Genomic DNA, 27,601 nt, shown 5'->3' on the forward strand with positions numbered 1-27,601 from the left:
CATTAATAGGAGATTGGGAGGATACCGTTCTATTCAGGTATCCCTCGCAATGGGAACTCTCACCCTTTCAGTGTTTGTTATAATGGTTCACAAAAAATTTTACTTGTAGGAAACCCGACATAATGAAGCCAGAGGTGCTCACCAGCGTGAATCTGGGTGGGTGAGCAGATGTGGAGGGGGCTGTGGTCCCAACTCAGCTGTTCTCTGCAGAGGATAGGATCGTGCCCCATGCTCGAGTCGCTTAAACATATTTGGTACATTATTGTCATCTTATTCCTCTCATTAAGTGAAAATGTCTTCTAAGGAAGCGGGAAAGCCTGAGAAGAAAGTAGGTAAGCCCCAGAGGCTTAGAAAAGCCCATACATTGGAAGCAAATGTGGAAGTAATAAAGCTCATTGAGAGGCCTGGCCAGGCTCACGTCCTCCTTCATCACACACAGGAACTGTTATATGTGTGAGAAAACAGGAAAAAAAGCTCATTCGGCATTAGATAATGGAGCAATCAGTGTTGTAAATGCTTTAGAGCTTTCCTCAATGATGGAAATATCCTATATCTGTCATCCACGATGGTTGCCTCTAGTCCCATGTGGCTATTGAGCACTTGAAATGAGTCTAGTGCAACTGAGGATTTGAATTTAAATGTAAATAGTCTCGTGTGGAGTAGACATCATACTGGACAGCATAGCTTTATACTGAGCCGAGATCTTTGGTGATTATTAATACCCTTAAAGAATTTTAGCAGGAATCCCTGGGTGGTGCAGCGGTTTAGCGCCCGCCTTTGGCCCACGGCGCGATCCTGGAGACCTGGGATCGAATCCCACGTCGGGCTCCCGGTGCATGGAGCCTGCTTCTCCCTCTGCCTATGTCTCTGCCTCTCTCTCTCTGTGTGTGACTATCATAAATAAAAAAATAAAAAAAAGAATTTTAGCAATATTTGGGGGAAATTAGTTGAAGTTTTTGGATGAGCTGGGAACATATTATTTTTTCCCAGCTAAATTTCTGTAAGATGAGCTTTCAGTATTCATGAATTTGCTATTAGGAATGGGCCATGTCCTGATAAGAAGGGATGACTGTATAGTCATACAATGGAGTACTATATAGCAGAGAAAAATGACTGAACCAGAGCAACACATAGCCACAGAGCTAACTCTCACAAGCATCATGTGACTGACAAAAGTATACAGAATGAGGGACACCTGGGTGGCTCGGTGGTTGAGCGTCTGCCTTTGGCTCAGGGCATGATCTTGGAGCCCCAGGATCGAGTCCCACATCGGACTCCCTGTGAGAAGCCTGCTTTTCCCTCTGCCTATGTCTCTGCCTCTCTCTCTCTCTCTCCTTCTGTATCTCTCATGAATAAATAAATCTTTTAAAAAGTATACAGAAGAACGCACACAGAATGACACTATGAACATAATGTTTTAAAACATACAAAATGATGTAAAACTCGTGTAGAAAGTGCATGAAGATATGAATGGGGATGACCTCCAAGGGGAAGGAGGAGGTGAAATTGTAAGGGATGCACTGCTAGCCTCAGTTTATTTCCTGACTCACCAAGTCCCCTGTACGCTCTGCCAAGACGGAGGGTGAGCAGGGCCAGCGCAGAAAGGAGGCACCTCCTGCCAGAGCCCTCTCTGTCCTGCTCCCTGCCAGACGGGGCTGCCAAGGTCTCAGAGTTGGCCTCTGATCCACCCGATGATCCTCGCCCAGTGCTCTCTCCACATCTCTCCCCTCCCAGCAGGGAAGTCTTTCGGGCCAGGACTATGTCTGTTGTTTCCCAATCCTATGTTCCCCCACACTGGGAATGGTGTTCTGTCAATATCCAAATGAAGGAGTGAATATAGATTTCTTTGAGGATTCGGAGTCATCATTATCATATTTGTATCCTCTTGCTATGTGCCCAGGTATGTGCAAGACACTGGGGATACAAAGGTGAATTGTCGGGCAGCCCAGGTGGCTCAGTGGTTTAGCGCCGCCTTCAGCTCAGAGCATGATCCTGGAGACCCGGGATGGAGTCCCACGTCAGGCTCCTGCATGGAGCCTGCTTCTCCCTCTGCCTGTGTCTTTGCCTCTCTCTCTCTGTGTGTCTCTCATGAATAAATAAAGAAATAAATCTATAAAAAAATATGAATTGTCTGTGGCTGGTGCCTTCGAGAAGTGTCTGGTGTGGAGGGAGGAGCAACCAGGACGTGGTAGGCATCGGGGCATAGCAGCTCAGAGGGGCCACTGACCCAGCCTGTGGGCAGGTGAGCTCAGAGTGCAAGCATGTCATAAGCTGAGTGCCTTTTTTTTTTTTTTTTTAGGAGAGATGTGTTTCTTTTTTAAAAGATTTTATTTATTCATGAGAGACACAGAGAGATGTAGAGACACAGGCAGTGGGACAAGCAGGCTCCCTGCAAGGAGCCCAGTGTAGGACTCAATCCCAGGACCTTGGAATCACAACCAGAGATGAAGGCAGAGGCTCAACTGTGAGCTATCCAGGCATCCCTGTGTGTGTGTGTGTGTGTGTGTGTGTGTGTGTGTGTGTGTGTTTTAAGATCTTATTTATCTATTTGAGAGAAAGAGTGAGAGAGAGCACGAGAGGGTGCAGAGTCAGAGGGAGACAGGCTCCCCACTGAGCAGGGAGCCCGACGTGGGGCCTGATCCTAGGACTCCTGAATCATGACCCAAGCCGAAGGCAGACACTTAACCGACTGAGCACCCAGGTGCCCCTTAGCTGAGTGTTCAAGAACAACTCGAGTATCTGGGTAATGTCAGGAGAGGGTGTGCCTGGGAGGTGGGCCAGCATGCAAAGCCCTGGAGACCACAGAATATTGTGAATTTTGGCAACCTTGTGAAGCTCAGTACTCAGTGGCAAGGAGGACTGGACAAGACAAAGCTGAAGAGGGGGCAGGGGCCAGGTCTTATAGGGCCTCGAATGCCAGGCTAGGAAGCTTGGTTTATCCTGAGGGTGATGGGAGCCATGGAAGGGTTAAGGAGGGCAGGAATATAATCAGAGCTCTCTGTCTTAGACACATTGTTTGTCCTCGCAGCTGTACCAAGAGGCAGAAGAGGAGGCAGGGGACCAGTGGGAAGGCTGGCCAGTAATCCAGGGAGTGGGGATGGGTAGGGTGATAATAAGTAAGGAGCTGATTAGAAGATGGGTTGTGGGGCTTTCAGGATGTAGAATCAGTAGGACTTAGGCAGGATATGAATATGAGGGGGAAAGAAGGATTGTCTTGGTTTGGGTTCCCCTGGAACTGACCCTGAGTCAAGGATTGAAGCGCAAATCCTTAATTTCAGAGATAATCCCGGGAAGCATGAGCAGGGGCTCGGGAAGGGTGACAGGAAAAAGGAGGAAGCCAATCCAAAGTGGTCAGTGAGCAGATTATCACGTGTGTGTGTGAATCTCATTTGGAACCACTAGGAGGCAGCACAGAACAGGGTTCAGAGATGCCCCACTTGAGGGAGGGAATCTTGAGCATTTACCTAGAACTCTAGCTGTCACTGGTTAAAGGCTGGTCCCCAAACTGTTGTTTGACTTCTAGCCAAGTGCCCTCCAAACAGCCAGAGAAAGACCCCCGGGCAGAGTCCCAGGCACCTTCAAGAGAAGCTGCATGAGTATGAGGAATGTGGGTACTGAGGGTTATGGGCAGGGTGAGAGGAGTCCCATTTACTCCCAATAGGATGAACCCTGGTTTTCCAAGATGGGCAGAGGAGGGGAGTCTGTGTCGGAGTTGGGGGAGTGGGAGCTTGGCTTGATGGCCCCTGACTGTTCCTCAGTGCCCTCAGTTCTCAGCCTCCCTTGCCTGGTCCATCCACTGTCCCTAGGCCCTCCTGAGTACGCAGAGCCTCACCTGATTTCAGTGGAGACTGCTCCAGCTGCTGGAAATGCCTATTCTGATTAGCTTAGCCATGTGGTTTGATCCCTGGCACCCATATCAAGGCAGAGAAATTTAGTGGCTCTTTAATAAAACCAAGTCCCATCACCCAGGGTTGGCAGTGGACTGGAGACACAGATTTGGGACTAACCAGCTTAACGTTTGGTTCTCTAGGCCACAGGGTGGGTGCTTAAGGGAAAAGAGAAGAATATTTAGGATGGAGCCATCAGTTAAAGGAGGCAAGAGGAGATGCCTAGGGATGAGATGGAGGAGGAGCAGCCATGGCAGTAAGATGAGCAGCAGACCAATGTGGTGTCACTGAGGCCAAGGGAAGACAGGCTTGGGAGAAGGTGGGAGAGGGCTGCAGGCTTAGAGCTGGCCCAGGAACCAAGCCCCATCCCCTGCTGGCCCCAGGAGAGGTCAAGAACCCTCCATTTACACTGTGTCTGGCAGCACACTTGCCTCCTCAGTCTGCCTCTCTCTTCTCTCTCTCTCAGCCTGGGCCCACGGCCTCAAAAGCCTTAGTAGCTGGCGGGTGTCCAGTAAGACCTGGAGCTGGACGAGCTATGCCTGGCATTTCCAATGACTCCTGAGACTCCCCTTGCCCCTGTTGGCCCACAGACTTGATGTGCTTGCAGCCTCCTCTTGAGGCCAGTGGTGCTCTTTTAGCTCCAGCCATGGCCCCAGGACTACCCAACCCCTCCCCTAAAGGCCAGGATCCACATGTTGCTCCTGTTTGCTTTGCCAGTTCAGAAGCCAAGGCCAGCCCACAGAGGTTATCCCCTTTCACATCCCTACAACATTCCAGCTGCCCATCCAAGTGTTGGGTCACAGATTCATGCTTCGGGAATTTCTGTCATGGTGGCTCTTCCTCAGGTCTCCTAATTCCTCTCCTGCTTCCCCATGTATGATGATGATAGATGTCAGTGAATCGTTGCCCTTTCCTGGGTCTCAGTTTCCTCAGTGATACAAAATTGGGTTAGCAGTCCCTGCCCTGCCTCCCTCCCACAGCTAGCTCTGGCTTCATACTTTGTAAAATTCTATTTATGCATGCTGCTCCCCCTCTTGGAATGTTATTCCTTTCCTTATCTTCTCAGTGAGTCCTGTTTATCCTGCCAAGCTCTACTAATAAAACATGCTACTATTTATTTCATGTGTGCTACGAGCCAGTGCTGCGCTAAGTGTTTTACATATGTTATCATACTTCATTTGTACATGGAGTCTGAGGAGATACTCTATTTCCATTTTACCATTGAGGAAACTGAGGCTCAGAGGGACCACGTGGCTCGCTTCAAGCTGCACACCTTGGAAGTGTTGCTCAGAACTAGAACCCAAGATTTCTGAGGCGAGATTTAGGTGTTTCTCATTTCAGCTCAGCCAATTCCTACCAGCTTCATGCCCATCAGATCTATTCCTGATTCAGAAGTTAATGTGCTTTGAAAGGGACAGAGGTACCTGGCTGGCTCCATCAATAGAGCTTGGGACTCTTGGTCTCAGGGTTGTAAGTTCAAGCCCCATGTTGGGTATGGAGGGTTCTTAAAAAAAAAAAAAAAAAATTTTTTTTTTTTTTTTTAAATAAAAGGAACATAGTACCTTTGACGAAAGAGGTGATGATCCACAGAGGTCTGCTGTTCAAGCTGCCTCCAGAGCCTCACTGGCCTCTGCCACACTGCTGCTGCAAAGGGACTGAGGGATGACAAAATCAACACATGGGGAGAAAAGCCAAATGAGGTGAAAGCGGAACTTTAAGATCAGGAGGCAGATCTTTCACTTGGTACCAAAAGATCCCTGTCCCTCTAAAGTCAGACTTGTTGAATCTGAGGTCCAGCTGGACATTATTGTTTGGTTCCATAATTTAAACTTCACAATGAAGAAAGAGTTGATATTTTCATTCACTTCAGGTCTTTAAGAAATCATGGAATCAATATCCAAAGGTTCAAAATGACCTAAATGTCTATTCACAGGGAACTGGTTATATAAATTATGGCTGTAAGCCAACAAGTCAGCTATTTGTGTTATAGTGTGGAAAGATCTTCAAGGAATCTGCAGAAGAAAGCTAGAAATATGTGTACAAGTATGTAGCCTTTTGTGGTTAGTAGAAGAAGAAAAGCAAGCACAGTTGCACAGTTTTTAGGGCTTATAAATGCATACAATTATCTGGAAAGATTTAAAACAGCCATGATTGTGGTTGGTTAATAGAATCAATGAGAGAGAGGCTTTTCACTATTTTCTTTCAATATTTTTTTGTTTGTACCTAGTGAGTGTATTTAGTTAAAAATTAAATCACTGACCTCTGCCTCTGAAAGTTATAATACATTATATGTTAATTAATTGGATTTAAATAAAAATTATGATTATCTTTGCAAAAATAAAAAATAAAGAAGAAGTGTATAACTCAAAAAAAAGGTTTGTTTATTTTGAGAGAGAGAGAGTGTGTGTGCAAGCTGGGGGAGGGGCAGAGGCAGAGGGAGGGAGAGAATCCCAAGCAGACTCCTCACCCAGTGTGGAACCCTATGTGGAACTCAATATCCTGATCCTGAGATCACGGTGTGAATGGAAACCAAAAGTTGGATGTTCAACCAACTGAGCCACCCAGACACCCTTACAATTATTTTTGAGTGTTATTTATTTAAGTAATCTCTACACCCAGCATGGGGCTCAAACTCAAAATCCTGATCAAGAGGCACATGCTCTTGGGGATCCCTGGGTGGCTCAGTGGTTTGGTGTCTGCCGTTGGCCCAGGGCTTGATCCTGGAGTCCCGGGATCGAGTCCAACGTTGGGCTCCCAGCATGGGGCCTGCTTCTCCCTCCTCCTGTGTCTCTGCCTCTCTCTCTCTCTCTATGTCTACCATAAAATAAATAAATCTTTAAAAAAAAAAAAAGGCACATGCTCTTCCAGCTGAGCCAGTCAGGTGTCCCTGTTTATCAAATTTTATGCGCAATGGTTTTAAATGATAAATGACAAAATTTACAGCAAGAACTAAGTGTTTTTTTCAGAACACTTGCTGCCATTTTAGATAATATCGTGCAATTTTTATACCACCAGCCAATCTTCCCCGAGTTCTTGGATACATCTAGTGCTCTAATCACCCTGGATTAGTGCTGTTTGGGGCATTAACGGTGTCAAAATGGTGTTGTCATGTGTTCTCTTCATCATGTAATGTTTTATTTTTTTTGTTGTTTTTTGTTTTTGTTTTTGTTTTTTTTCATGTAATGTTTTATTGTATTGACATTTATATGATGCTCACTTTGGCTTCTGGCAATTCAGATCAGAAAAATACTAACAGAGTAATGGTGTCCTGCATTGAAAATTATCAAATAAGAAATCGGAGTACCTGGGTGGCTCAGTAGGTGAACTTCCAATGCTTGGTTTCTGCTCAGGTCATGACCTCAGAGATCATGAGCCTGAGCCCCTCATTGGGCTCCATGCTCAGCGGGGATTCTGCTTGAAGATTCTCTCCCACTGCCCCTTTCCCATGCGTATGCACTCTCTCTCTCTCTCTCAAACAAATAAATCTTTAAAAAAAGAAAATTATCAGATAAGAAACAACAGAATTGTTCTTTACAGTTTATTTATTTATTTTTGTCTCCAAAGTTTGAGAATAAGGGGATGTGATTCACATTCAAAGGAAAAAGCCCTGACTTCCTCCTCTTTTGTGGAGGGGGCTATGAATGTACTTACTCACCAGGGAGCTTGGTTTTGTGTAGAAATATCTCTACCTGCCACCACTTGAAGATATGGCTGGCATAAGCTCTTCGATGTTGTCACTCTTAGAAGCAGACAAGAAGGCCAGAATAACAAAGCAAAAGGTGACTTGGAATAATAAACCAAGATGAAGACGGTTTGGATCCACTTTGAGCTGTTAACATAGGTTGAAAGAGGCATATATATATATATATATTTTTGGAATCCTGCTGCCTCTTCCGGTAATAGAACTGACAAGAAAGAAGACCCTTCCAAAATATTTGGCACTTCTGGATTTAGGTAGGGAAGTTGCAGTGTTTAACTTTTCTCCAGGTCACTGTGGACTCATAGTATATGTGAAGAATTGGGAAATGACCAGGAGACAAAAGGAGTGCCAAAGAGAATTAAAGATTGTCTAGTGTATAAGCAACTACACCTAGTCAAACCTGTCTACATGGTGTGTAGGAGATAAGAATGCAAAGAATGAGCCAAGATTACTTATGAGGGAAGTGATGAAAAGAGTCCATTTTAAGAAAAGACTAAACATTCCTCCATATGTAGAATGAACATAGGAACAAAATCCCACCATGAAAATACCAATAAAATAAAAATTTAGATCTCCTTACATTATCACTGTTTTCCTGGATTTTCACGAGGATTTTCCTTTTTCCTTGGGCTCTACATAGGGGGTTCAGCATGGGCCCACAATAGAAGAGAAAATACGCCAGTTCATAGGTCCTGATTCATAGACCCTGGAGAAGACTGTTTAAGACACATACATGCTGCTCACCCAAAGAAAAGAGAAATGGCATTGATGTGAGAGCAGCAGGTGCCGAAGGGTTTTGATTTGCCTTGAGCAGATTAATGAAAATGAAAGAAATGAAGACTGGGTCCTGCATATTAGTGCCCACCACAGTGAAAACAACCTCCTCATTGACAGAGGTGCTGGTGCAAGGTGTTTAGAGGACTAGGAAATTATCATATAGATAATGGCTGGTGACATTGCCATTGCAGAAGGTTGGCCTAAGCACGTCCCTCTATAGGCAGTGGTTCCAGCAAATCCCATACCTCTGTCTCTCTCTCTATCTCTATCTCTATTTCTGTCTCTCTCTCTTTCTCACACATACACATACACACACCTCAAATTGCAACACCAAACACATCTAATAAGGTGTAGTGGCCTTATAACGATAATGGATTACAGATAGCTATGAAGTAATTATAGGCCATTAATGTCAACACATGGTATTTAGAGATGACAATAAAGAGTAAGAAAATCAGCTGAGTGATGCAACTGATACAAGAGATGATTTTCTTTGATATAAAGATCATCAACATTGTGGTGGTAAAAACAGCATTGTGGTGGTTGAAGAGGAAATATAGTATGGGGGCTGAAGATGAGAATTTAGGCCAATTAGAGTGCTTAGGTCCAGGTCCCCCACCGTGACAAATTATCAACCCAGAAAGAGTTATATGAGGTCCTCACTTTATACAAACAGTTCTGATACCAAACATTAGTACATTTGACCACTAGTCAGAGCCCTTAAAGATGTTTTTAGGGGATGTCCATCTTTCTTGTCTTTTTTATTGTGACCTTGTCAAAAGTCACCAATCGTAGAACGTTCAGAATTGTCCCACCAAGGCCTGTAAAGATGAAATTTTCCTAGTATCCATCTTTTGAACTTTCTAGAAGATTTTGGGTTAAAACCATTTCAGATTATACTCCTCTATCTTGCCTCCTGTATCCTCAAAACTAGAAAGACTGCCTGCTTCTGTGGTTGTATTGCCCTCTGAATCTAAAACTAACTTTTCTCAGATGGATTAAAAAACTTTAGGCAATAATCTCCATTAAAATCTTCGAAGGAAAAAAAAAGAAGTAATTTCCACCAGGTGTTCCTATCTGAGGAAATAGGGGCAAAGAAAACCCAGCTCCCTTTCCCCCATAACAGATGGAATGATTCTCATGAGCGCCTGCCCCACTGACAGTTGGATGAATTAGTCTGCTAGGGCTGCCATAACAAGGACCACAGATTGGGGGGTTAAGCAACAGAAATTTATTTTCTCACAGTTTTGGAGGCTAGAAGTCCAAAATCATGGTGATGGCAGGATTGGTTCCTTCCTGGGGCTGTGAAAGGTGGATCTTGGCTCTCCTCAGCTTTGTGGATGGCTGTCTTCTCCATGTCTTCACGTCACCTTACCTCTAGATATGTCTGTGTCCAAATCTCCTCTTCTTACAAGTACACTGGATTAGGGCCCACCCAAGTGACTTAATTTTAACTCAGTTACCTCTTTAAAGACCCTTTCCCGAAATAACATTACATTCTGAGGTACTGGGTGTTAGAACTTTAACATATAAATTTGAGGGGGGAGCATAGTGCAGCTTATAACAGTGGAGAAAACCCACATGTTCTCCAGCCTTTTTTCTGTTTCGGATTTCCTTCCCTTGTTAACCCTTCAAGATAAATGGCTTCTGAACATTTAGGAAGTTGGGGCAGGCCTTATTATACTTTTGTAACAGTGAGGAGAGACAGGACCTTTGCTTTGACTTCTATTCCTATGTCTATTCCTTTACCATTTTCCCCCATTTATTTATGGAAAAAAACTAGGTCATTTATCCTGTAAAAGTTATCAGATTCTGAATCTAGCCAATTTTTCATGTTGTCATGTAATATGTTCCTATGTACCCTGCATTTCCTGAAAAGTGGTAGTTAAATCCGAGATTTGATCAGACTCGGGTTCAACTTTTTTGGCAAGAATTCATATGTGGTGGTGTGTATTTCCTTTTACATCACATCAGCAAGACATCATATCTCTTTTTCTTTTTTTGTGATGTTATATTGGTCAGTGTTGTCCAGGTCGTAGGAGACTGCTATATCCACTAGCAGCCATTGGCAATCACTGCCTAGATTGGTTTGATAGAATACAATGCAAGCTACAGGTATAATTTAAAATAGTCAAGGAACCACATTAGAAAAGTAATCAGAAAAAAAAAAAAAAAAAAAAAAAAGAAAAGTAATCAGAAATCAATGAAATTAATTTTAGTAATATATTTTATTTAACTCATTATATCCAAAGTATTACTATATCAATATACAACCAATATAAAAAATTAATATTTACCACCTTTTTTTTTGCACCCAAGCCTTTGAAACCCAGTGTTTTTTTTTTTTAAGATTTTATTTATTTATTCATGAGAGACACACAGAGAGAGAGAGAGAGAGAGGCGCAGAGACATAGGCAGAGGGAGAAGCAGGCTCCATGCAGGGAGCCTGATGTGGGACTCAATCCCAGAACCCCAGGATCACTCCCCGAGCCAAAGGCAGACACCCAACCGCTGAGCCACCCAGGCATCCCCCCGGTGTGTATTTTATACCTGCAACACAACTCAATTCAGAGGGGTCATATTTCAAGGGCTCAATAGCCACTCATGATATGATTACAAAAACTAAGATTTCCTTGTAATTTTCTTTGTCCTTAGCATATGTCCCTCTTAAGGGTGTACAGTGAGACAATTATTAATTCTAGGGAAAACAAAAAGTTACGCAAGAAAGAAAATGTACTCATAGAATGCTATAAGATGTTATTGCAAACAATACTTTCAAGGTCATAAAAATGTAAGCACTTAATATTGTTTTACCCAGAAATTACAGTAGGAGAATGAGGAAAGAAACCTAAATTCTCATCTTTCACAGAGCAAATCAATGGATAATGATTACATGGAAGTAACCAGTGGTTTTTTGGTTTTTTTGTTTTTTGTTTTCCTTAACAGTCTGAATTTGTTACTGCCAGGAAATGGTTTTCTTTTTCTCCAGATGAGTTTACATTTCCATGATATGAATTTTTCTAAACAGAGAATAGTGCACCTTATTTTTCTTACGTTTTTACTTAAATTCCAGTTAGTTTACAGTGTACTATTAGTTTCAGGTGTACAATATAGTGATTCAACACTTCCATACAACACATGGTACTCATCACAAGTGCACTTCTTAATCTCCATCACCTGTTTCACCTATCCCTCCACCCACCTGCCCTCTAATAACCATTGGTTTATTCTCTATAGTTAAGAGTCTCTTTCTTGACTGATGTCTCTCTTTTTTATCCCCTTTGCTCATTTGTTTTGTTCCTCAAACTCCACATGTAAGTGAAATCATATGGTATTTGTCTTTCTCTGACATTTCATTTAGCATAATACTCTCTAGCTCTCTCCACGTCATTGCAAATGGCAAGATTTCATTCTTTTTTTATGGCTGAGTAATATTCCATCGTGTGTGTGTGTGTGTGTGTGTGTGTGTGTGTATGTGTATACATACCACATCTTCTTTATCCACTCAGCCAATGGACATTTGGGCTGTTTCCATAATTTGGCTATTGTTGATAATGCTGCTATAAACATCGGGGTGCATGTATGCCTTTGAATTAGTGTTGTTGTATTCTTTGATAAATACCCAGCAAGTGTGATTGCTGGATCATAGGGTAGTTCTATTTCTAACTTTTTGAGGAACCTCCATACGCTTTTCCAGAGTGGCTTGCACCAGCAGTAAAAGAGGGTCCTCCTTTCTCCACACATGATATGAATTTGACACTTCTCTCTGCCCCTTCCTGCCTATACCACCCTCCACCCTTTTTCTGAGTCCAGCTCCTCCGTGGGGAGGAACTGGGGGAACTGGAAAAGTGTTTTCTACTTAAGTGGGGCTGTGATTTAAATGCTCTTTGGGTGTCCTCCTAAAAGCCCCCAATTTGGACTGTGGCTTTTGTTGGAGGCAGGCCCTCCACTGGGGTGTCCTTCACCCTACCTGTGAGAGCTCTGCCCAGAGAGATGAGGCCAAGAGCAGGAATGGTGATCAGCAAGGCTTCCTGAGGAGGGGATTTTGAAGTGAATCTTGGAGGAAGAGGAGATACTTAGCAGGCGAGCCAGGCAGGGCCAAAGACAGTGCAGATGGTCGGGCAGCACAGATGAAGACAAGATGCCTGGCATGGGCTCTGCAGTGAACCTGGGGCCTGCGGTTACTACTCAGAGAAGCCACGCAGCTGCTCTGACTTTCTGGCAGCCCCAAACATAGGGCCATTTTCTAATCTATTTAATAATAAGCAAATACTCTGGTGTCTGCTCAGCTCAAGATCTTGGAACAAATGGACCCAATTAAAAGGCCATCATAGGGGAATTCAGGGGAAGAGGAAAAAGCCATTGATCAAATCAACGCCCAGCTGCCCCGGGGCTGGTTTGTGACCTGCTGCAGCAGAATCCTTCCTCTCATCCTGCCTTCTCCTCCCCCAGACACTGCCCCAGACCTGGGCACCTTCCTGCTTTTCCTAGCTCCATTCCCCACCCAACTCAGGGACCCGAATGTCTGTGCCAACCCTCTAGGCCTCCTCTGGACTGCAGTTTCACTGCCTGCCAAACCTTGTAGGAAAAAAACTATCAGGAATCCTATTGGCTCTTCCTTCAAAATACATCTGGCATCGGTCCATTTCTCACCACCTCCACTACCACCTGGTCCCAATCCCCACGATCTCTCTCCTGGCTTCCTGCATTAGCTCCTTACTGCTCTTGCTCCTGTTCTTGCCCTGCTCTTGTTTATTTGCAAGACAGCAGTCAGATCCTTTTTTATTTTTTTATTTGTTTTTATTTTAGAGAGAGAAAAAGAGAACATGCATGAGTGGGGGGAGGGGCAGAGAGAATCTCAAGCAGACTCCATACTGAGTGTGGAGCCAACATGGGGTTCCATCCCATGAGCCTGAGATCATGACCTGAGTCATGAGTCAGATTAAGAGTCAGCTGCTTAACCGACTGAGCCACCCAGGCACCCCTAGCTAGATCCTTCTAAAATATAAGCCAGATTGTAACTCTCTCATTACTTTCTGCCTCATTCCATGTCCTACCAGATTCCCCTCATCTCTGGCCTCCACTCCTCCTTCCTCCACCCCAGCCACTGCCTCCTTACGCAGGTAGTGGGACCATTTACACTCCCCTCTGTCTGGGAAACTCTTCCCTGAGAGACCCCCTCTGTTAACTCCCACTCCTTCAAGTCTGCTCAAATTCTCTCTTTTGGGTCCCTCCTGAGCTTCACCTGACTGTTCTCTTTAAAATCATATCCACCCCACCCCTTACTCCCAACTTTCCCACTCTTCCAATCCCTCTTTCTGCTCTGCTGTTCCCTTTCTAGCATGCCATGGAATTTACATTTAAGTCTGGTGCTTTTGTCTCTCTCATCCCCCCCTTGAATGTAAACTCCACGAGGGAAAGGTCTTTGTTTTTTATTCATTGATGATTTCCAACTATCTACAATGACAGTACCTGGGATATAGTAGTCTCTTGGTAAATATTTCTTGAATAAATGGAGGAATGAATCAATGGTAATGTTTTTGCCTCAAAGAGCCATTGTGAACCTTACATGAAATGATTAATTTGACTTGTTTTGCAAAGGAAAGGAGTTAACATCTAATGAGTACCCATTGGTACTAGATATTCTGCAAAACAGTTTATAGAGTTTATCTCATTCCTCACTTTGAGCTGCTATTCATTCATTCATTCATTCATTCATTCAACAATTGTGTACCATGTGCCAGGCACTGTTCTGGGCACTGAGGATAAATCAGTGACAAAAGTACAAGGCCCCCTGTTCCCTGGGAGACCTCACCCTAGTAGGAAAAGACAGAGTTCAAATAAAATATGAATCTTATATGAGGAAACCAAAGTGCCCAAAATCATCTGATTTATGAGTAGCAGAGCCAAGATTCAAATGTAAACAGCCTAAGGTTTATGTGGTTTCTAAGTATCGTGAAAAGAAGGCACTTGGATATAGGTGGAGGAAAAGCTTGTGGGTGAGGGCTGCAGATGCAGTGAAGATGTGAGGGTGGGACTTGGAAGGCTGGCTCACCTTTGTACTGCCCACTCCCTGCACTTGGGCTTCCCCTTCCACATGATGAGAGTCAGATGCATTTTACCTACTAATGTGCTAGTGGGATCCAAATTATAGACATCTCATGGGCAGTGGGTGAACCCTGACTTCTGCCCAGAGGTAGTCACAAGGGGTGCTAGGAGGACCAGCTGAGCTTGGTCACACCTTCCCGGAGGAGGAGTCCAGTCTTAGAGGCTACCCCGTGAGGAGGCAAGGACTTCTAGGGGCACCCAGGGGTCCGGGGCTCTGAGGGTGTGTAGAGGCACTGGAATGGGGCAGGACTGGGGGCAAGGGCCCAAGAAAGACGAACTCAGGGTCATGGTCATACCCTCCCTCTCATGGCTGAGCTAGGCTGAGGGCAAATATTCTGTGTGCCCCTCAGGCCAAGCTGGGAAGACAGGGAGGAGGGCTCTCCCTCAGGGGGAAGCGATGCCAGGAGAAAGTGATCTCTCCTTCCCTGAGCTGGGGGAGATGGGGCAAATGATGTTAGGGTGCAGAGAGGACTCTTGCGGGGCATATACAGATCTTTTTGGAGTCCTCACCCTTAGAGAGGGAGAAGATTCTGGCTTCCCTTCAGCAGAGCTCCCGGACTGGAGCTGGTCCTTGGGGCCTAGGTCCACCCTCAGATCTGTAAGCCCCTTAGGAGGGCCTCTAGCCCCTCTCCCAAACACCCAGCTGTGTCCTCGAACCCAGAGCTTGGGTGTCTTCCTGACAGCCAGTGAAGGTGGGGAACCCCATCCAGGCCTGGAAGGTAGACAGGAGGCCACAGGGACACACAAGGCTAGGGGACATCATGACACCATCTTTGGGGACAACCCTCCTGCCCCCCAAAGAACCAGAGAGGGCCCAGTCTGTGTCTTTGAAACCTCAAGCTGGGGAGGCTGGTAGAGGCAACACTCTGAACATGGCGCAGCTCTGTCCGCCCCTCAATCCTGCCTTTACAGAGCCAAATGCTGGACATGGTGTGCTTCCCCTGAGGGAAAAAAATACAGTGTGGCACTTTGTCCTGGTGCCAGAGTGCACCATGATGGGTCGGTTCAGGGTTGCGGGGCTCTAGATGGGGCAGTCCCTGAGAGCCCATGGGGGTGGGCAGGCTGGAGTGGAGAGCTGACATGTCACCTTCTCACCCAGGAATCTCTTGTCAGTGAGGGCAGCCTGCTCCACCAGGAACACACCTGAAGCCAGCAAGCCTGGGCTTATCATCTGCTGCAGCAAAGACCTCACACTGTAGGACCCCTGGGGGTGTCTCTAAAGCAAGGAGTTAGAGAAGGGTACTTATGGGATTGTGGGGGGGGGGTGTTGCAGGAGGTAGTCAAGGGAGAGTCTTTGGCAGAGGTTGGTCAGAATTTGCAGAACAGGGAGTTGTTGGAGCAGTCAGCAATCCCATGTTGGGAGCACAGGAGTCCTCGAGGAGTGTTACTATTAGATCAGTTTGTATTCTTCTGGAACCTGTGAGTCTAAGTACACAGGTGTTTATAAGGGTGAGCTCAGATCGTCTGCGGTGGGCATCATGGCTTGATGAAGCTCCATTACCTGTTTTGCAAGTCACAATATGTTTTGCAAACTGTGTTTTCTCCATTTCAATTCTCCGTCCTAACCCCCCCCCCCGGCACTCTCCAGCACCCTGGCTGCCAGCAGGATCATTTTTCTTTCTTTTTTTTATTTTTATTTTTATTTTTTTTATTTATTTTTTTTTTTTTCATTTTTCTTTCATCGCCCCGCAGGCAGAGGTGTGGACCTCAGTCCCCGTTCCTGCAGCTGCAGCCACTCTGGCCACCAGGGGGCAGCAGGGCAGCGTCCGCTAACCGGGGACCTAGTGCTGTAGACGCCCAGCCCGGGAAGGGAGGTGGGGAAGGGAGTGAGCCGCTGCTCCAGCTGAAGGCCTGGGTCTGATGCTCTGACCGTCCCCGTTTGCTTCCCTTTGTTCCCAGGAATTCTGGGACCGAGGGGCAAAAAGAGGAGGAAAATGAGGAGTATGGAGGGAGAGGAGCTGGGGAAAAGGAAGGAGAATGAGGCATGAGGGGAGTAGAAAGGAGTCCACAGAGCTGGCAGGCCCGGATTTAGTAGGAAATTAAGAATAGGGAGCTTAATTGAATTGGGCCATGAAGCACGCCCACACCGGGCCCTCGCCCCACTCCCCATCTCTTCCTGCCATCCCTAAGCCCATCTCCTTCCATTAGCTGGACCTCCTGGCAGCCTCTCTTCCCTTTGCTTCCTCCAGGCTGGCCACCCACCCAAAGCCCTTCTGTCTCCAGGTATCTGCTCGGTGTCTGTGGGGACTGCCCTTCCCCCTCAGCAGTCTCCTTGGAACACAGATGTGACAACTCAACACAGACATAAACACACACATACACACACGCACGCATGCACACGCACGCACACATTAGCCCAGGCCACATGGTGACCCATGCAGTAGGCTTTGAATTTCCTCCCCCACATTTTGCAATTGCTCTGGTCACAAAGGCTGGCCTAACAGTTTAATCCCACAACGAGGTGGGACTTTTCATGTGGCTGCTGATTTGGAATTTGGCTCCAGGACATCGATCTAAGGATAGGCAGGGGTAAAATACCCCACTTTCGAAAACCATTGGGGTCAGACACCTTCTCAGAGTTTATTACCCCAACCTTCTACCACCCCCCGTGCTGATCCTACAAGCTGCACACTGGGTTCAATGACCTCGAAAACATCCCTGCTGTTGTGAATTCCCAACCAAGCCAGGGGAGGGGTGCTCTAGGCAAGTCACTCAGGAGACAGGGGTGGAGGAGTTAGAGTCTCAGCAAGAAAGATGGGGCACACACAGGCTGGGTGAATGAAGAGGCTCTTGTACAAAGCTGTGGGCTGGTATTGGGAGGGCTCCATGTGCAGGGGGCGATGAGGGTCACACCGTCCCGGCTAGAGAAGCAAGGACAGCAAAAAAAGGGCTGTGGCCAGTCCTGGGGAAGATACACCAGTCCCTTCCCTCCTCCCTGCCTTGCCCAACACTGAGAGGAGAGAGGGCCCCAAAGAAGGGGTGAAGAGGGTCCTCCCAGCCCCAGGAAAGAGGAAGGGGTGGGCATTCATGTCATTGGCATCGGAACCGTAAGCTGGAGTGAACTTTGTTACTCACAAGTGACTCAAAGATTTGGAGTTTGCCAAATAAACAATTTATGGATGGGAAAGGGAAATTAGACATGCAGCAGACAGTACTGGTAGGAGGAAGATAAAACAGTGAGGTTTGTGCCTTGCCGCATTCTTACTGTTCAGTAAACTGGAAAAAGAAGTATTAGCCGTTCCATTTTACAGACAAAGAAACTGAACTTGTGGTCACAGAGCCGGTGATGGTTAAGAGGGGCCACAACACTGCTCCTCTTGCCTCAGCCTCCTTGTGCACCCCAACCTTCTTCTTTCCCCAGAGTGGTTTTGTGACCACTAAAGCCACATTTGGTTAAAAACAAAAAACAAAAAGAAACAGGGCTGAATAGGGTGCTCCAGGTTTCCAAGCTATCCCCCTGCCACTTCGTGTCCCTTGGGCCTCTCTCTGGCATGCCCACAGGGGCCCCCCCAGGGCAAGCTCTCAGAAGGCACAGCTGATGAGGGCAGCAGAGGCAGCCGGAGGAGACAGGAAGCCCTGGCCTCACATCTAGTGTCCACAGTGACTGCTGTGTGACCTTGGGCAAGGCGCAGCTCTCTCTGGGCCTCTCGTCCCTCTAAATAGTCAAAGGATTCCTGGGGGTCCCTGCCAGGAGAGAAAACTGATTCCAGCTGGTCATGTCTTCCAGGGGGCTTACATGAACCCACAACAGCCTTCAGGAGTTAACAGCCCCAAGAAGCCATGTCCAGGTGGGGGGGTGAGGAACAGGAGAGGGAGGCCCACACAGTAGGGGCAGGGAAGATATTTTGGGGTAGGCGGATCTCCTGTCACAGCTGGACAATGGTCTAGGGCAGCCATTGTGCTGGGAGTGGAAAATCCTTTTCTGACTCCATCTCCCAGGGCTGAAAATAGTCCAGGGTGAGCCCCTGGGGACTGAGTCTGGGGCCAGGAGTGACTGGCCCAGCCCAGCCCATTGTTCCTGGCTGGGACAGGACTAAGACTGGACACCTGGCTGAGCTGGAGCCAAGAAAGAGGCAAGCTCAGGAAACCATACCAGAGGAAGAGTGGCTGGGCAGAGCCACGCCCCACAGCAGATAGGGAAACTGAGGCTCAGAGAGGCGAAGGCATTCAGCAAGTCACATGGTGCACAGGGCAGAAGAGGATGAGAGCTAGGCTTCTGGGGTTCATCTCCACCCCCCACCAGTGCATGCCGCTTGGAAAGGCAAACACATTTGCTGCAGTTCGGGCACTCCAGGCTAGACTCCACCCTCTGCCCTGCAAGAGGCAGGGGCATCAGACGTTGGATCAGCTGCACTCCAACCCACCGTGAGGTGCCAATGGAGTTGCTTTACCTCTCTGTCACTTGATGCCAGGGAAGAACTGCTGCCAACTCTAGTCCTCAGAACTGAGAACCCAGGGAGTTTGGGGAGTGCCTGGGGGAGCAACTGTTAGTTGTGCCTTTGCTGAAGATCTAGGTAGCTGAGGCCCTAACTGAGGCAAGAAGTGGGAAGTGGGTGGCAAGGGCTCCAAGCTCCAGAGAGTGGCCCAGAGAGGGCAGGCAGCTGGCCTCAGGTCACACAGCAAAAGTTGCCCATTCATTGGCTGCTCTGGCCCAGCTCCCAGCCAGTCCTGCCACCGTGGGTCTCCAGGCTCTTGGTTGAATGAAGAAGTAGTTGCAGCACCCTATGATGGAGACCATCAGGGAGAAATGGTTAAGCCTTTTGCCATGGGTGAGTGGGAGCCTGCTGGTCCATAGGGGCTGGCTATAGAAGCTTGTTATCAAGGGCATCCTTCCTTTCCCCTCATCCTCCCCCTCTTGCTCCTCCCTGCTGCCCTCTCACAGCCTGGCACAGGGACAAGGTTCTGTAAGCACACACAGGTCCATGGGCCTGAAGGCCACCCAGTGCCACGCAGGGCAGAGGGTAGCCCCACACCTTATCCCAGGGTAGACCTCCCTACCTCCTCCTATATCCTGGGGAAGCCTTCGTCCCAGGAGGCCCACTGTTGCTCACTGGCTGGACATTCCTTTCCTTCAAATAATGTATCCTAGTGTGGTTATATACTACATTATGTCGACTCCATAAGGGCAGGGTGCAGCCAGTTTGCCTCTGTATCACCTTGGCACAGAGCCTGCCATGTAAATGCCTACCATGTGCCAGGTACTGTTCTAAGTGTTTTGTGTGTACTGACCCGATGCCCCACATGGGTGGTAGTGTGTCCTTTCGGAAATGAGAAAACTGAGGTCCTGCAAGACTCAGTAATCTGCCCAAGGAGCCACTGCTGGAGGAAATGGAGACAACACTCAAACAGAGGGGGTATGGGCATCAAATCTGTGCTCTTAACCCCATCCCCACTACACCACGCTTTTCATTTTGAGTCACCCAAAGGGTTGCTTACAGTTGCTTACAGACCCTCCTGCCCAGCAAGTGGCATGGGTTACTGGAAAGGGAACTAATGTGGGCATCTGATGGGCCTGGATTCAATCCTGACTCACCCTCTTACTGCCCATATAACTTGGAGCAAGTCTTCACTTCTCAGAGCCTGTGCCCTCATCTGCTAAATGAGGATAATGTGTCTATTTCACACAGTTGTGGGAAGAATAAATAATAGAGATGAGAGGGTCTGGCATGGTGCCTGGGACATGGGGTAATGCATGTGTATCCTTCCTCATGAGCTTGACTCTAAACAGAAGAGCCCAAATCTGCCATAACAATGGTGGTGGCAGAGGGGTAGCTTTGGGAGCCTGACCTCCCTCCTGGGACCTGGGACGCATGCCATCCACAGCAGAGATACCCTCCCGCCCTGCCCCATGTGCCAGGGCCCCTGTCCTGGATACACAGAGCTCACCGAGAATAGTTGCTGCAAGCTGGACAGCAGGCCTTTCCTCCCCACCTCACCCCACTGCCCCCCTCTCTTCTCCTCTGCCCCTGACTTCAGTGCCACAGCTCTATCCAATAGCTCCAACCACCAGGATGGGAAGAGCTGGGGCAGTGGGGGGTGAAGGCAGGAATCCCACAAAGGCACTGACCTGAACTAAAGGGAGCAGAGCAGCAGGGCCAGCCTGAGCCCCTGGCACACATCCAGGCACCATGCTGGCCTGCAGAGTGACCTTGGGCAAGGCCCTCTGGAGTCTACAGCTGGGCCTGGATAATCCCTGGGGTCCCCGTCAGGTGGCTATGCCCTTTCAAGTGGCCTTCAAGAGTCAACAGCCCCAGGAAGTGATGTCAGGGCGAGGAGGAGCGGTGGCTGGGAGGGACCAGGGAGGCCTAATGAGTAAGAGGAGATATTTTGAGAGCAGGCAGGTCCCCTCACGTCACTACTGGACAATGGTCTGGGTTTGAGAGTGGAAAATCCTGCTCTTACTTGGGCTGAAAATAGCCCAAGGCAGGAGGATCAGGAACCTCACCTGCTAGGTGGATGGCCTGGGCATTGAGCAGCAAGGCCAGGTGGCCACTTCAAGGGGTCAGGCGGTCTGACTGGGTTCTAGGGGTGGGACCCTCTTCCCTACCCCCACGCAGTGTCTAACCCTGGATTAGATGGTGGTTAAGGCCCTCCTTTCCTCTAGATCCTTTGTCCTTAGAAAAGTGCAGGTGGCTGGTTCAAGGAAGGCTTCCTGGGGCCAGGCCATAGTGTTGGCTCCATGTGCTATAGGGCCCTGGGTTCTCAGGGTCTCCAGGGCAGCTGCTGGGGGGCGGCAGGCATGCAGGACATGAAAGGGATGGGAACGAAGGGAACTTGGGCCTGTGATGGCCATAGCCCTACCCCTAACCACAGATGCACACTCCAGAGCCCCCCAAATCAAGATGTATAACCTCCTGCCTCTGGGCCTAACCAGGGCTAAGGGTATCTGAGCCCAGCATTTAGACTCTAGGGTGTAATCTTACCTGGGTTCCTATAAACTAGGATGGGATCCAGCCTGAGCAGCAGCTGGTAAGAAAGAGATAAGCTTGGGCCTGCAGGAAAGGCTCAAGGACAGTCTGTAAAAGATAGTCACAAAAAAAGCTCATAGGGACTGTGGTTACATTAACAGAAGTATAGAACCTAGAATGTGGGAGGTAAGCCTTTCACACTACTTTGAACAGGTCACCCACATTGCACAATGCAGGGTAATTTTTCTGGGTCATGGCTTGTGATGGGTCCCTGTTGTAAGAAGGAACTGTGAAGCTAGACTCTAAATAGAGTAACCCTTGGCAGGGGGGTACTCCATTCTGACAAAGTAGAGTGGGAAGGGTAAAGAAGTTATAAGAGGCAGGCAGCATTTGGGGGGAGAAAAGAATATTCTCTCATAGGGCAAGGAGTATTGCCAGAGGGAGAGGGAGTGAGTCTTTACATTTGAGATTAAGAGTGAAGCCCGTCAGGTTTGCCCAACTCCTGCCCTAAGGCTGAGCTGGGCCCTGTCCAGCCGAGCTCTACAAATCTCCACAGTGGTCCTGGCTGGACCCAGAATCTGTCACAGGTGAGAAAGATCTCCCTCACCCTGAGCTTGACCTGGCCTGAGCACCAACTATTATGCCGTAACAGAGGATGGGGCAGAAAGAGAAGTGAATCTCTCCTATACTAAGGCCCAGTGCAAAGGAAACCTCAGGTAAAGGCAAGGAGGGAGCCCTGACTTGGTACCCTCTCGACCCACCCCAGCCTCATTCCTGCCTTGAGCCTGGGTGCCAGCTGCCCAGCCTGCTTCCAGATCCTGCATACCCTGCTTTCCTGCCCCCATATCTTTGCCCAGGACACACCCTGCACCTGGATGTTCTTCTCTGATGAACTGCTTTGCTCAGAAGCTACAGCTCAGGAGTGTCCCCTGCTCCAGGAAGCCTCCCTGACCCCCTGGTCCCCAGCCCCAGCCACTCAGCACTATCTAGTGGTGTGCTGGAGCATCTCAGACCTGCTTGCAAGAGCAACTGTTAAATTTTCAGGAATTTCGCAAGGAGGCTGACATCACATTAGTAGTCTGAAATCGGCTAAGGCAAGAGTATTTGCACCATGGCAATTGGCAATGCTACAGATAAGGGGTCCCCCTCATGCCCTGGAGAGCCAGTTAGATGGTTTAACATTTACCAGCACATGACTGGCCATAGCCATTAAGTCCCAAACTGGGGGATCCTAAGGACAGGACCCCATCTGCCTCCTGTCTGCACCCAGTAAAGCCAGGCACAAAAGTCAGTTTGCTTTAAAGTGAGGGATGACCTGGGGTCTGGAGAGGGGATCCTTGACGTGACACTAGCACTGAGGCAACTAGTGGGAAGGCAGGTGGCAGAAAAGCACAGGTTGGAGAAAGGACCCCAGTGTGGACAGCAAGAGCTCCATAGTCTGCATCCTCATGCTCAAACCACACAATAGGGCGCAACGCAGCAGGCAACAACAACTTCAGTAGAAGTTATAGCCTGAAACTGGCTCCCAGCCCAGGGGAGCCTCCAGATGGGTCTATGACAGTGGTTCCCTGACATTACCTTCCTCTCTCAGAGGTGTGTCCATTGTGGCATCCACACCTGCCCCAGAGCCCTCTGTAGGAAGCTCTGGCTCTGCCCTGGCTCCTTACCAGGGTCCTTTGGTCAACCCATAACCCTGCCCCTCCTAGGCAGCTCAGGCCCAGACTATGTGACCTTGGTAAGTCACTTTCCTCTCTGGGCCTGTTTCTCCATTTGACTTGATCAGGCTAAATACCTGGAAGGCACAGCCTGTGGGAGTCAGGCGGGGGCAGCACCGGCCCCTTACCCTTGCCTTTCTTGAAACCTTGTTCCCCAGCTCACACACACACATTGTGACCGGCGTCATAGGGACTGTTGAAATCTCTGGGCCACAGAGAACATCTGCCAAATGACAGAGCATCGAGGCCAGGGCTCCCTTGACCATCGGGCATGAGTCACTAGTGGGCCGTATCCAGGGAGGCTAGCCCTTCTGAAGAAGTCCTAGTCCCTACAGCCCCACTCCCACCTGATAAACCTGCACAGGCCTGAGGGGTTCGGGTCCTACAGCCGGACGTCCTTAGAGCTCTCCCCACCAGCCGGGGTGGACTCTGTCCGCCTAGAATCCTCACTGCTGGTGGACACATCTTTTATCCTCTTGACGTCAGTTCTGTCCCACCTGTGCAGGCCCCGCCGGCGGCGAGCCGGGGCAGTAGGGGTGGGGTCTGTGGGCGGCTTGGCGTCTCGGGCAAAGCGCACGAGCCTCTGGCCGGCCAGGAAGTAGAGCACCGGGTCCAGGCAACTGTTGGCGCTGGCCAGTGGCCGGGTGATCTTGTAAGCCACGTTGACGGCGTTGAGGGCGTGGCAGCTGAGGTCCAGCGAGCGGAAGGAGTAGTAGAGGGTGCGGGTGACGTGGAAGGGCAGGAAGCAGAGGGCGAAGACGGCCAGCACCACGGCAATGGTGCGCACCGACTTGCGCTTGGCCCGCGGCAGGCCTCCCGAGGCCCCGTAGGCCGGCTTCAGCAGCCGCCGGGCCATCAGCGCGTAGCACACCAGGATGACGGCGAAGGGCGCCGCGAAGAGCAGGCCCAGCATGACCGAGCTGTAGGCCACAAACTGGCCGAAGAGCTCGGGTGCGGAGGTGTCGTGGCAGGTGATGCGGCTGCCCCGCACGCTGGTGGTGACAAAGTAGAGCACGGGGGACTGGCAAGCCAGCACCAGCACCCACACGGCGGCCGCCACCCGGCGGGCGTAGCGGGCCCGGCCCCAGCGCAGAGAGCGCAGCGGGCGCAGGACGCCCAGGCACCGGTGCACGCTGATGCACGTGAGGAAGAGGATGCTGCAGTAAAGGTTGGTGTAGAAGAGGAAGCGCACCAGCTTGCACAGCACCATGCTGAAGGGCCAGTGGTCGCCGCGGGAGTAGTAGTAGACCAGCAGCGGCAGGGAGGCCGCGTACAGCGCGTCGGACACGGCCAGGTGGAACATGTAGGTGGTGGACGCGTTCCAGGTCTTGAGGCGGCACAGGAAGATGTAGAGCGCCACGGCGTTCAGACACAGCCCCAGCACACACACCACGCCGTAGGACACGGGCAGCAGCACGTACTTGAAGTCCTCATTGAAACGGCACTTGTAGCCTAGCTCATCCCCGTCCCAGGTGTCATTGATGGTGCTGTTCCAGTGGTCCAGGCCTGTGGCCATCGCCCTGGAGGGAAGGGCGGGGTGGGGAGAAGAGCCATCAGGGTCATGACCAGCGCTCGGCGGGGGGAGGCCCGACACACTCACCTGACCCGGGAGGGTGCCATGAGGTACCCCATGCACGCACAGATTCCCTGGTTAAGATCCACCCAACCACATTCAACACTTTTGTAGCCATCTGACCTGGCGCTCTCTCTGGACCCAGAGGGCCCGGAACCTTGGAACCCTGGGACTTCGAGAATGCATGAGATCCATGCAACTTCAGAACAAGGTGTGGGCAAACCACATCCTGAGGGCCAGATGCAGCCCACCCATCTGTTTCTGTAAAAAAAGCTTGACTAGAACACAATCATACCCATCTATTTATGAAGCATTAAATAGTTGTGACAAAGACCATATGTTCCCCAAAGCCTAGAACAGCTACCATCTGGCCTTTAAGAAACAAAAACATTTGGTGATCCTGCGCTAGAACCTTCAGGAGCACAGCGTTCTAGATCAAGGATCCTGAGCTCTCGAATCTGAGGATCTGGGGGCCCAGAGTGGTGTCATCTCAGATTTACAGAAAGGGGCCTTTAAGGATGGCTGGCTCTACCTCACATCCAGTGCCCACTGCCTGCTGAAGCATTGCTGGTCAGTAGGCAGCCCCTATCTTCCTGGACGCATTAGAAAGTTCTTTCCTCTAGGGGCACCTGGGTGGCTCAGCTGGTTAAGCATCAGACTTTTGATTTCTGGTCATGATCTCAGGGTTGTAAGACAGATGACGTGTGAGTCCTCCCCATCCTAGGAATCTGGAGCTGTACAATTCTCTTCATCTTGGAACCTGAGGTCCTGAGAGGCTGGGACTCGGGGATTCTGCAGGGCCAGTAACAACCACTCTCTTAGACCATGAGTTTCCTGCCAAGCCTGGCCTCCCAGCAATACTTCAGGGCCCCCAAGGTTGAGATTAGGGGGCTCAGAGACACATAGATCCCTCAGTTTCCCTTCTCTCCCCATCCCCCAATCCCAGAACCTTCTCTCTTTCCCGTTGTCAGCCAAGGTGCAACTGGGAGGAAGGGAGCATGCACCTCCCTCCCAAAGAGTTAAGTTCGTCTCCAAGGAGCCAGGGCTGATCCAAGGTGAGGAGACAGGGCCGAGCTGTTGGGACCCCTCTTGCCCAGAGCCAGGACTCAGGATCCAGCATTAAAGCATTTCCTGTATCCCACCACTGCTCCATGGAGCCCAGTGTTGCCTCTACCTTGCTGCTAGAGCCATTGCATCAGCCTCCCTGCCTCTAGCCTCAGTGTGCCCCAATCCAGAGGGGCCTTTGTAAAGACAAAATCATTCCTTTGCTTGAAACCCTCTGTGGCTCCTGCCTCTTCTCAGGAGAAAACCCTGCTCCTCCTCAGTTTGGTACTGGAGGTTTTCACAACCCAGCCTCTGTCAGCCTCACGGGCCCCATCCTCAGTGACCTGTGGCTTCTGGAATGCACCTAACACCCCTCAACCTGGAATCCATTCACAGCCCTTGTCTCTACCTGTTGGAACTACAACTTTCTATCCTTCAGCACAACAAACTCCAGCGATTAAGAACCAGGCTTCTGGAGCCAGACCACCTTTGTTTCCTCACCTGTAAAATGAGATGATTAAATAGAACCTACAGCATACAACTGCTGTGAGGGTTGAGTCATTTGTGCAGAGTGTTTGGTGCAGTGCCTGGCACACAGTAGGTACCCTGTGCTGGTATGAGTTATAAGGCTCAGCCCAGATGTGGCCTTTTCCTGAAATCTTCGGAAAGCTCTCTCAGGCCACCAGTTGGGGTGGGGGGGAATAGCGACAGAAGGTCTCCACTGGAGGCTGTATAGCAGGTGAGTGCGGTGGACCAGGGGAGTGACGCTGAGGCCCAAGCTGGCGCCAGGCCTGGGGATGTCGAGCGGGGAGAGATCTGGAAGGGTTAGGGACAGAGTTCAGAGCAACTGGCACAGAGGGAGTTTGGGTGGAGGAGGGGCCGGAGAGGGAGGCTGGCAGGATGCCTGGCCCAGGCCATCTCCTGGCTCAGGGATGGGGAGGAAGACAGGTAGGGGAGAGGGCCACTCACTGTCAGACACGGGTAAGAATGGGGTGCCCTGAAGGCATGTCATGTGATGTGGGGAAGGACAAAGGCTGAGACCATCAGATCCCGCACTTTGGAAGGTGGGTTAGGAGTTGCCGGCTCCCAACAGCTACAGGAGGAACGTGGAGGCCTGAGTGTGGGACTGAGGATCTGTGGAGGGGGCATATTCCCTCCACCTTGGGGATACTGGCTTGGGGTGTCCAGCTCTATCACAGAACTGTAGGTGACATCAGACATTTCCTGCCCTCCTGAGGCTCAGATCTCTCATGAGCTGAATCCCCCACCCTTGGAGAGATGGCACCCTAAAACTTCCCCATGAGGTGCTCTGCCCAGCGAGGGAAGCACACACACCCAGTTCCCCTCCACACTGCTGCCCTGGCGCTTGGTGCCCAGGCCTGGCAGGTCTCTCGTCTAGGTCAGCACCCTCCCCCCACCTCTTCCCCTGCCCACCCCAAGCCAGAGTTAACATCTTTACACAAAGATTTTCTAGCTAATTACTAAGGGTGGAACCTCTGATGCTGGTTAGAGGAGTGGAGACTTCCCTAGGTCTCTCATGAACTGAGGAAGCTGCCCTTTCCACCTGTTTTAAGACATCCTGGCCTCCACCCTCCCAGGCCAGCTGGGGACTCCATTGCCATGGCCCCTGTCCAGACTGACCCTGCCTGCCCTCTCCCTCCACTGGCTGGCCCACCAACATGTGAGTACACCTTTCCTCCCCTCAGGCCCTGCTTATGAAGACAGCCAAATCCCCAGCCTTCTCCCCTGGCCCTCACCTCTGCCTCTCCTTACCCCTAATGCCCTTGGGGTCTCACCCCCACCTCCCTAGAGACCATCTCCCACCTAACTTTGTCCAACACCACTTGCCAGCCCCTCTGTGCCCAGTTCTGGCTGGCCCTGCCTCATAA

At 49.6% G+C, this 27,601-nt stretch overlaps 1 protein-coding gene across 12 annotated transcripts in view; it reads right to left on the minus strand.

The window, feature by feature from the left end:
- Positions 1–17,561: 17,561 nt before the first annotated feature.
- The window catches only part of P2RY2 (purinergic receptor P2Y2), a 40,104-nt gene continuing 30,064 nt past the window's right edge, over positions 17,562–27,601 (minus strand). For 4 of the 12 annotated variants that reach the window (XM_038568732.1, XM_038568733.1, XM_038568730.1 and 1 more), the window contains one exon: positions 17,562–24,615. In XM_038568732.1, the coding sequence (XP_038424660.1) occupies positions 23,478–24,611 (1,134 nt within the window). In that variant the 5' untranslated portion in view covers positions 24,612–24,615 and the 3' untranslated portion in view covers positions 17,562–23,477. The remainder of the gene's footprint in view (positions 24,616–27,601) is intronic. The other 8 variants (XR_005375681.1, XR_005375679.1, XR_005375680.1 and 5 more) reach the window with 8 other exon arrangements.

The sequence above is a fragment of the Canis lupus genome, chromosome 21 (assembly GCF_011100685.1).
Source record: "Canis lupus familiaris isolate Mischka breed German Shepherd chromosome 21, alternate assembly UU_Cfam_GSD_1.0, whole genome shotgun sequence".
NCBI classification, from domain to species: Eukaryota; Metazoa; Chordata; class Mammalia; order Carnivora; family Canidae; genus Canis; species Canis lupus.